Source organism: Condylura cristata, unplaced genomic scaffold (genome assembly GCF_000260355.1).
Source record: "Condylura cristata isolate star-nosed mole 26May11 unplaced genomic scaffold, ConCri1.0 scaffold00015, whole genome shotgun sequence".
NCBI classification, from domain to species: Eukaryota; Metazoa; Chordata; class Mammalia; order Eulipotyphla; family Talpidae; genus Condylura; species Condylura cristata.
In genome coordinates, this window is record NW_004567116.1 from 443,548 (window position 1) to 454,279 (window position 10,732).

The 10,732-nt window shown below is 54.6% G+C and overlaps 1 protein-coding gene across 8 annotated transcripts in view; it reads right to left on the reverse strand.

Annotated features, from left to right (window-relative positions):
* PPP6R3 (protein phosphatase 6, regulatory subunit 3) overlaps nt 1-10,732 on the reverse strand; it is a 97,377-nt gene that overhangs the window by 39,176 nt on the left and 47,469 nt on the right. For all 8 annotated transcript variants that reach the window (XR_001145468.1, XM_012725402.1, XM_004682561.2 and 5 more), the window contains exons 5-8: nt 8,294-8,431; nt 6,389-6,454; nt 4,574-4,686; nt 810-923 (exon numbers count right to left, since the gene is read on the reverse strand). Coding sequence is in view for 7 of the 8 variants with exons in the window: in XM_012725402.1 (XP_012580856.1) it covers nt 810-923; nt 4,574-4,686; nt 6,389-6,454; nt 8,294-8,431 (431 nt within the window). In the remaining variant the exon portion in view is untranslated. The remainder of the gene's footprint in view (nt 1-809; nt 924-4,573; nt 4,687-6,388; nt 6,455-8,293; nt 8,432-10,732) is intronic.

Below are 10,732 nucleotides of genomic sequence, written 5' to 3' on the forward strand. Positions count from 1 at the left end.
CTAGGGCATGTCTTTAACTCTGGGCCTCACAGCTCCACACCGACCAGCTTTTGCGCTGACTCTTCATCTCTCAGCGTAATTCTGATGTCCTCTGCCGAGTCTTCCTGAACGACGTCGAAGTTACACAGGGGCCAGAAGCGAATCTCTGCTGTGTTCTCATTTCTGGCATTCCATACGATCTTCCATCTCACTGCTAACACACTCCACCTGTTCATATGCTGTCTGCTTTTCTCACAAGCCTTAATATACTAATCTGAGTTATTTTAAATTTCCTGTCACACAGTTTCGACACTTAAAATCCAGTCTGCGTGATTGCGTTTGCTCTCTGAGATTTGATTCGGGTTGTTCTTTTTCTCCTGTAAATTTTGGTTGAACACTGAACATCTTATACAGGGTAGCAGAAACCGATGCAGACAGTATTTGTGTCTGGGAAGGACGAGAAATCTTCCCCAGATCTTACTGTGGGGCTTAAAGCTATCCTGTCGGCAGCCGAGCTGGGTGCTGTGACTGCCTTCCGTGCGCGCAAGACCTCAAGGCCACGTCAAGTTTCTTCGTACCGTCACGCCTAGGGCTGTCTGCCCAGTTCCCCTCCGGTAGCTAGCCTCCCCTCCCGCTGCCTCCCGAGCCCGAGCCTCCTGCCTGGCACGGAGGCCTAGAGGCCGGCTGGGGAGGGTGGGGTGGGAAACGCGTGCACTGCGGTCCACCTGGGCACAGGGCATCCTGTGGTGGCTTATCAACCAACCACCTCACTCGGCTTTTAAAGAAACCTGACTGAAACAAGAGTGTTATGCAAGATAAAGGGAGCTTACGTGGGCCGCCGTGTCTCGAGCAATGTCAGCAGTATCTGGATGGCACTGACTATGGCCGACTCATTTCTTTCCTTATGGAAGATATTTGATAGCAGCTGCTCTATAATTTCTTGCCTAGGGAAAAAAATCAACAGTCAAATGCTGATTGTAAAAGTCATTTACCAGTGACAACTTCAGAGAGCGCGACACGACAAGCATTACACAAGCAGTCACTGTACGTGGACATGTTTGTGTTTTACTAACATCTATTAAAGTCAGCAAGTGATGCCGATCATAAACAGAACTCCCCCAAATATACGCTGGGCCCAGTCTGCCTCTGCCAATCTTACTGAGCCAGTCAATGCTGCCAGGCTAGATGTCACCTCACAGTGGCAGGAGTGGCAGGTGCAGGGGGCACGGTAAAAAGATTCAGAACCCTTTACCCCCACAACGGGAGGGGAACTGTTCAAAAAGGCTAACTAGGACCCATCCCCATTTTCCCACAAAGGCACTGATACATAATTAACGGATCTAAAACCCCTGAAAGAACACTGGTTGCATTTTACTCTACAACTAAATGATTAGAATCATAGCAGCGAGGCCCATTGCAGGGCACCTGACCCAGGCGGCCCCACCCAGCAAGTCACAGTGCCAATAAAATAGAGGGGTGGGCCTGTGCTTTGACGTTGAGGAAAACCCAATTTCTCAGCATCTGAGTAATTTTCCGATCCCACGAAAATTAATCTTAATCTTAATCCCACGATTAAGAGGTGCAGTCTCTCTAACAGTGCAGCGCCGTGGCAGGCACCAGCTGCCCAGGCTTAGAGCTCAGGTCTCAGGCCGAGGCAGCGGGTGAGACGGAGATGCAGAGGTCTCTGACCAGCACCAGAGGGCCCGAAGGCAGAACGCCCCCCCCCCAGCTGGCCGCTCAAACTGCTGATGGGGACACTCCAGGGCGGTCAGGTCACCCCACACATAGCAGTCTACAGAATCAACGGTGCCACTGCAGAGGCCGCCTGCCCCGCCACCCCGCCTCTCCGTGAGCATGTCGCCCCACCACGGTGGTGCCCCAAGGGCCGGATGGGAATCCCACTAGATGTCAGTGGCACCAAATCAAAGTCGGCTGTGCCCAGGCGGCATCTGCCGGCAGGCGGACGACCACCAGCGAGAGGTGCCGGTCAGACTCATCGTGGTAGCTGGTCCACAAGCTGAAGTCTTAGCAAAAGACACAAATATCACCGAACACAGAAGAAATCAGCACCTGAAGGACTGAGCTCTTCAAACAGGAGCATGGGACTGCACTTACGCTGTTTGAGTAACAGGTGTTTATTTCTATGCAAGAGGAAAACATTTAAAAAAAAAAAAAAAGGACCTGTCTCATGTGCATCAGCAACCCCGGGACTGGGGTCGTTAAAGGCCAGGCCTCTGCCCCCACCTTCCAGCCAGCGGCTCACTTCCGTTTGCTTTTGTGTTTTATGTGAGCAGCCAGAGTAAAGATTCACTTTGATATAAAACAAGCTGGCTCGACTGGGATCAAACTCCCACTTACGCGAAGCTCGTCAACGTCAAGCATTAAGCGCTGCCCAGGCCAAGCCCCGAGCACGACTGTTCCTGACAGAGTTTCTGAATTTCACATTCCCAGTCACCGAGTTAAACACCTTCCGCTGACGCCCGCAAGCTCTCACGCGGCGCGCCCTCTCTGAGCCTGCCTACCTGGACTTCCCTCTTAACCTTAGCTCACCGCAGACTTCTCCCGAAGTGCTGGCCTGCGCTGACCACACCCACACGCATGGCGTTTCTGCGCACCTGGCACCCAGCCCGCAGGCTGCAGGCCATCTGCCTGTGCACCACACAGCCAAGCAGCCGGCTGGACGTTACGGCATCATGACACACAGGACTCATCAGAGGCAAGCACTGAGTATTATGCAGCGACACACAGGTGCGGAGGCTGTATGGCAGGTGACACCCACTACGGGGCAGCCTCGGGCCTATGTGCTCTCCCCAAGGCGAGCACCCCATGTGGGCGCGGTCTGCTTGGGCAAGGCTGGCCCGTCCTTTCAGAGGGAGGCTCTCTCAGGTGGCCTCTCCTGCAATGTGGGTGGGTCAGCTGGCACCACCACGGAGCCCTCGTGCAGCAAATCTACGACCCGAGACATTCACTGGTCTGCTGCCCGTCTGCAATACCGCACTAGTCTGGCTGCGGAGGGCTGGGGGCAGGCACGGTCTGGCACGGGGCAGCTTGGTGCCAGAATGCTCCTGCACGTGTGGCAATGGAGCACCCACACGTAACTAGCCTGAACAGGCCTGCCCAGAGGGTAAGACACAGGCTGGATTTGCACAGCTTCATACAAAGAATGCAGAGCACCCACCTAGTAGCTTTGGAAAATAAGCGTATATTCACAATGGAATATTATTCAGCAACCAAAAAAAAAAAAACCCAAAACACCTCATGCTCTTTGCAACAACATGGATGGGGCTGGAAGGGATCGTGCTGCGTGACATAAGCCAGAAAGAAAAGGAAAAATACCGGATGGTTTCACTCATGGCAGGAATATAACGGACCAGGCGAGAAAATAATAATGAACAGCCATATGCCAGAGACATTTTACGGGGGTGGAGTGGGGGCTGGAATCAAAACAGTGGGGGGAGGGACGTGCACTGGACTGTGGTGACGGCACAGGGTGATCTGGTGATGGGAAGCCCACGGGGATGACAGCTGAGATGGAAAAGGCACAAAATGATGGAAAATGAATTATATTATTTTAAAAAATAAAAATAAGCGTATATTAAAACACTGTTAAATAGATAAAAGTAGTGTGAACCTAAGTTTTACCCAGATTCTTTTTTTCCTTAAACTTTACCACGACTACCAGAACATCAGATTCTGTGTGCCTTCATTGAGTTGCTCTGGCTAGTGCTGGCTCGAGCCTGCCCAGGGCAGGTCACCAGCCCAGTCCTACGCCCTATGACTATTGCAACGCATGGACGTGTCCTGTGGCCACAGCCACAGGAGTGGCCAGGATGCCAAAGAGATCAGACGGGAAAAATGACCTTTTATTCAGAATTGACACTCTCTTCAATTTTGCTATTTCAGAGAACAGCAGCAGTAAACGGAGCCAGGGGGCCAGTCACACTTACTGTTCGCTCTCTTTACAATTATTCACCCACAGTGGGGAAGCGCCTGATTTCTCTTGATTAAAATAACCTTCGGCTGCGTGGACACAGGCCCACCGCGCCCAAGCTTGACAACAGATGCACTCTGAACATGCGGGCATCTACGAAGACCAGTCGCGCAGGCGGGCCACCACCCGTTCCAAAGAGCACACCTCCCCCAAGCTGTCCTCTACTACACGAGACGGCGGCTATCCCCAGGCCTCTCTAGAAGCCAAGGGCAGAGGCAGCACAAAGGAAGGACACGTGCAAGCTGAGGGCCCTTCGCACCGCACTGGCTCTCATCACCTACTTGGCTGCCAAGGGGGAGAACCCAAGAGCTTCTGGCGGGAAAACCGCGCACCCTAACTGAACCAAGTCAGTACCCCCGGGCCGAGACCCCTCCCGCGCAACTCTCAAGCACCCGGCCGCCAGGGCTAGGCAGCTCTACACCCCCGCGCAGGCCCTGCTTGCATCTTACGGGCACGTCTCCGCCGGGCACACCGGTGCTGGGGCTCCAACCTCCGCCACCCACAGGGGCTCCAGGGACGTGCCCACGAAACACTTACCAACCACTCACAGGGGAGACACATCAAAGAGCATCAACATGGAAAAAGAACAGAGTTTAAACATACTTTTCTAGAGTGGCAAGCAGGGGGTCTGGCTCCGTACTGTTCTGAATTTGTAACATCTGGTCTCTGCTCAGGCGCACAATTTCACAAAGTGACTGCGAGGCATTTGAGTGCCGCTAAAGAAAAAAAGTACAAGTTTAACTGCAGCACACATCAGAAATTAAATGTACAATTACAAGCTGGGGAGGAAGCTGCTTGAGAACACAAGTTAAATCTGGCCACAAGCTGCAGTGAGTAAAAGCTGAATGCAAAGGAGACACCGGGGAGGTGGAGTCTTGCCCTGCCAGGCTCCAGAGCTGGCCCGCGGGGCTGCTGGCGGCAGTTAGCTGTGCGGGCAGCCGTGACCCACGACACTCCTTGTTGGACTCTGACTGTAGCCCCAAGTACACACTGCTGCCAGCAAGGAAAGAAACCCGGGGCCTCAGCCTGAGGGACAACCGCCGAGGCCCACCGCCGAGGTGCTCCCCGGGTGCGGCGACTCCCTCGGGGAAAGCTCTGGGCCACAGGCCCGGTGTCTCCTGGGCCACGGGCACTGAGTGGCCCATCCGGGACGAACACACAAGGATGTTGCAGCCTGACAACTGCACCCAAGACTCTGGAAGCCTGCGGGCTGGGGCAGGGCCACGCGCATCCTCATGTGGGGTTGTCTCTCTTGCGTCAGCACGTAACGCAGGACAGCACCAAAGGGCCCGACACCAGGGCGGGCGCTGGTGCCCCAAAGCTTTGTCTTCAGCAGAACACGCTGCAGGGGCCGACACAGGCCGCTCCAGCGCTTTCTCCTACTGCGGGCGACTGCCCGTGTGCAGGCAGACCAGGCTCCAGACACCGTTCTCCCAGCCCCGCAGCCCTGGCCGGGGCGCCAGAAATGTGCTGGGGCTTCTTCCCAACCCGGCCGGAAGGCTCCTTCTGAGCGGGGTCCCTATGCCCCGGCGCAGGGCTGGCAGCGCGCAGCCCATCGTAGCCTGGCTCTCAGCAGTGGCAGCCAACGCGGGGCATGAAGACCCTGTCGCTAGGGGAATGAAGGGCTATCAACGGGCCCTTCAGCACCTAGCAAGTAAACTGAAGCCAGGTGCCAAAGCCTCTGAATGGACCAAAGCAGGAGACAGACGTGCCCCCTTAGAAAATGTGCTCTATCGTCCTGCGCGCTGGTGCTCCACTGCCCAGAGGCACAGAGGCGGCGCCCAGGTCACGTGACACCCTCCGCCATTCCCTGAAGCCAGCCCCCCGCCTAAGTGCAATGCTGCGGGCCCCAGCAGCAGCGGCTGGACGGGCTTCTGCAGGCAGCAGCTGGAGAAGCGGAGAGACAGTGTCACTCTGGCCCCCGCCCAATCCTGGCCGCCCAGCGGGCACCCCTCCCAGAGTTCAACCTGCAAGCTCCAAAGCAGCTTCACCCCAACAGCCATTAGTGCACCCGCCAGAGCACAAGTGCTCGGCCGGAAGCACAGCCGCCAGGAGCCCAGCCCCGCAGACAGGGCGGCAGGGACCCAGGCCCGCCGTGCCACCCAACGGGAAACGCGCCTGTGTGGTCTCGCCGCTGGGCTAAAGATGGGTCTAGAAGAAAAAGAAGTGTGCACGGAGGAGGTTTCTAACAAAGGGAGGCGATGCAGCAGGAAACCCCAGGGCTAGAGCCAGGGTCTGCAGTTCCACATTCTGGGAACTTTCAGGCCCCAGCAAAATGTAGTGCTCGCTTCAGCCCCCGGTGTTTAGAAAACTTTTGACGCCGAGAACATGGCCCGCTTGCTCGCGTCTGCGTGGCTATGGCCTTGCTCAACCAGTTGTTTTCTTTAAATCAAGTTTACAGTCACACAGAGAACTTACATCTTCTTCTTGTGATGGATGAACTATCTCCACAAGCCTCTGGATGATTTTCTCCTCATTTAACCACTGTAAGACAATAGAGAGGGGGTCATCGCTGAGCGGCTCCTGTCCAGCCCAGTGCAGTGCAAGTAAGTGGATGACTATGGGTTCCTGCACTCTGACCACTAGCCCCCAAGAATGAGGCAACAAATACATCTGCCCAGCAGTACCCAGCATCCCCACCCACTCCCAAATGGCCACGCCTGCATGGAAAGCCCTCTCAGTTTAGTCTATACTGGCTATTAAGGGAGTGAAAGTAGGGTGGGATTTATGCATTTTCTGTCAGAGAGCTTCAGAAAGATGGGAGAGAAAAGCAATATTTAATATTGCATGTGCTAAAAAAAAACATGATAAACTTTTAGATCCTAAAACTGAAGCCACCCAGGGCCCACGTGCCTGGCCCACTTGGGCAGGGGCTATCCCCACGACAGGACTGGCACTCCTTTATCTCGCAGGCAGCAAGGCTGTGGACACTGCAGGGGTGAGGGTCAGTGAACGCAACACAGCCCCCCTGGGGCAGATGCCATCATAACAGGGCACTTACCTCCCCCCAACCCCAAAAATCCCAAAGACATGTGGACACTAGGGTGGGGTGGGGTGGGGCGGGGCGGGGCGTGGAGGGCGTGGAAATCCAGCAGTTTGCTAAATCATGCACAGAGAGAAGCCCTAATGCCTTCTCCTGGCCCTCAGCAAGTCAGCTTGTCAAAGACAAGGGCCACTGCAGCGAGGATGGACCGGGTCGCTCTGCACCCGGCGAGACTGACTGAGCGGGGCAGGGCTGGGGCTCGTGACACCTAGCACCACACTTGGAGTAGCGATGGCCTCATGCAGCAGTGGGAATCCCTGAGGTGGAGGCAGGGAGGCAGGAAAGGCACTGCTGAATCCTGTCTCCTCCACAGCTACTGAGAAGCCACTTTCCAAATTCGCTCTGGCAAAATGCTCCCGCGGTGGGCCCTGAGGTCAAAGGGAGACACGCAGGCGGACCTGCCTTCCCTGGGGTCTGTGCAACCATATCCCTCCAGACACAGCTATCCAGACGCTCAGAAACAGGCCTAATATTCAGCTTGGAAAGTATTTAGCCACAGGGGGCTAAATACTTGCCTCTGTGAAGGTGCCTACTCCCCACCCCCACTAATCTGAACCCCTGCTGTGAAAAGAATCACACCCACAAAAACCACCCCATGGGCCGGTGTCCTATTAGGCCCTTCTCACAGGCGCCCAGAAGGTCACTGGGCACCCAGCAGGCCTCCTGGCACGCCTGCCTTGCGGCCCCTCAGGTGTCTTTTATTAAAGGGGCTGTTTCCCACAAAACTCATTTCTAGAGAAATGAGCAAATTCAGACAGGGGTGACTATGAAGGCGGAACACCTGGGCAGGTGCTTCTGGAGGAAGGCGGCACAGGAACCGGAGAAGGGAAGACAGAGGACAAGGCGTCGAGGTGAGAGGCCGCCCCTTCAGGTCCTGGGCTCCCTGCCCACGCCCCACCTTCCACCCCAGGCCGCTCTCCCAGAGGCACACGCTCCTGAAACAGCCAGGCCTCGGGGCTTTAAACCCATCCCTCTGGGCAGTAAACTTCAGTCTCCTGATACCTTTGCAAATCTTGTGAGAACAATCCCTGCCTCCCCACAAAGCACCTCAGAGCACAGCTAGACCTCTGCCTCCTGTCTCCTGCTCTCCGCCAGCCAGCGGACATCGAGAGAGCCTCACCCCGCTCTATCGCCCTGCTCCCACAGAAAAGCAGCCACAGGGCCAAGAGCCCTTTAGGGTGCCACCCCGTGAACAGAGAGGCAGCGCCGCACCCGCGGAGCCTCTCCCTGTGCTGGAGCCACTGTGGGTCTCCCCCCCGACCCCCAACAGGTCTACTCACATTCAGCACGTCTTGCCTGGGCTGGGGCGGCTCGATGCACGTCAGGAGCCTGAGCAGCAAGTCCATGATGGCCGAGGTTCCTATGTGCTTTATGACGAGGTCTACGAAGTCACGCTGCTTCTTCAGGAAATCCACAATCTGCAGGACAAGCCCAAGCCGAGACATGACCCGGAACTGAAGCCTTGCGAGTGCCCACAGCCCCAACTCAGACCCACCACTTACGCCAAGGAACAGCAAATGCAGAGTGTGTGTCAAGGCGCCATGTGGGAGGCGGGTTAGTTGGGTCCACGTTCAAACCCCCCAGAAACTCCCCAAAACACACACTAACCACTTATTTTCTGCCCACTTTCATTACTTATACTCAAAGAATGAGTGTTAAAATTTTAAAACACTTGTTAAACAACGCCATCAAAAAATGGGCAGAAGAGCTAAAAAGACACTTCTCCAAAGAGGAAATGCAGATGGCCAACAAACATGAAAAAATGTTCAACATCATTCGTCATAAGGGAGATGCAAATTAAAACCACAATGAGATACCACCTCAACCCAGTGAGAATGGCACATCTTCAAACAACTAGCAACAACAAATGTTGGCGAGGATGTGGAGAAAAAGGAACTCTCCTGCACTGCTGGTGGGAATGCAAACCAGTACAACCACTATGGAAAACTGTTTGGAGGTTCCTCAAACTGCTACACATGGAGCTTCCCTATGACCCAGCAATCCCACTCCTAGGTATCTACCCAAAAGACACAAAAACACTGATTGAAAAAGATACCTGCACCCCCATGTTTATCGCTACTTTATTCACAATTGGAAAGACATGGAAACAGCCCAAATGCCCAAAAGTAGATGACTGGATTAAAAAGATGTGGTACAGGCCCTTCCTGGTGGCGCAGCGGGTTAAAGCACAGCACTAAGAAGCCTAAGCCACTTCCGCATGAGTTCGATGCCCGCCTGCCCCGAGGAGATCCACATGGTGTGGCAGACCTTTCCTGACCCGCCCGCTGCCCCCTCAGCAGTGTACTTCGTCGATCTGCCTGTTCTGCTCCCCACTCTGTCCCTGGTGAATCCTCTCACCCTCAGCATCTCTGGTCTGTATCCCAGTTCTGTATGAATAAATAAATAAATCTTTAAAAAAAAAAAAAAGATGTGGTACATCTATATACAATGGAATATTACTCAGCAACCAAAAAAGAGAAATACATGTCTTTTGCAGCAACTTGGATGGAGCTTGAAAAGATCATGCTTAGTGAGATAAGCCAGAAAGAGAAAAGAAAAATACCAGATGGTTTCACTCATAGCAGGAGTAATGGACCAGGCGAGAAAATAACAAAAATAATGAACAACCATATACCAGAGACATTTTGCGGGGGTGGAGTGGGGAACGGGATCAAAAAGGGGGGGGTGGGGAGGGAAGTGCATGGGATTATGGTGATGGCACACGGGTGACTCGGTGAAAATGGAAAAAAAATGTACAATTTTTTAAAAGAAAAAAAATGTACAAAATGATGTAAAAATAAACTGTTATAAAATAAAAAAAAATTTTTAAAAACACTTGTAAATACCAGAATACACCAAGAACTTGTGGATACAAAGCTAGCCCATGCCCTCTCTGGGGGAGCAACAGGTCAGGACGCAGCACTGAAGCTGCAACCCCCTCACTGCCAATTTGATCCCCGCCCCGGAGGTGACCACAGGGCGCAACAGACCTCTCCTGTCTCCCCGCTGCTCCCCTCAGTGGTGTACTTTATTGATCTGCCTGTTCTGCTCCCCACTCTCTCTCTGGTGAATGCTCTCACGACGCCTGTACCCCAGTTCTTCAAAACGAACAAACTGGCCCATGAAGCCGCACTGAAAAGCAGGGTGCTCAGGCTGGCCCACGCTCGCATGCCAAGAGCAAGGGGGCGTGGCCTGCCACCCGGGGCTCGCGTGCTCCAGACCCTGTGGGCCTGCCAGTGTGGCAGGGGCGCCGATGGGTGCACTGAAGGCTCTCGAAGCCCACGGCGTTCTGGACAAGGAAACCTCGGCTCAGACACGAAGCATCTTGCTAAATGCTAGCAAGTGGCTGCTTGCCTTTTAAGCCCTGATACATGGCTCCAGGCCTCCCTGCCCCACAGGCAGAGATCACGGGCACTTGTGCACGGTGGGTCTGACCACTGCTTCCCAGATGGGGGAGTGACCCCCACAACCGCTCCCTGCTCAGCCACAGGCTCTGCACACACCCATGACAAGGAGCAAAACCCATCATGACTCAGGGGCCAAAACACCAGCACTAATAGCGCTCTAAGGCCCAGGTCACTGCCCGTGTGGGGGCAGCAGCCTTCCCCCCACCCAGTGGGCTTAGTTCGCTCTCCTCCCGGGCCTTAACGTGGGCCTGTTCCATGGCGAACTCTGCCTGCTTCAAACCCTTCGGCCTCTGCCTTCCTAGACCTCTGTTC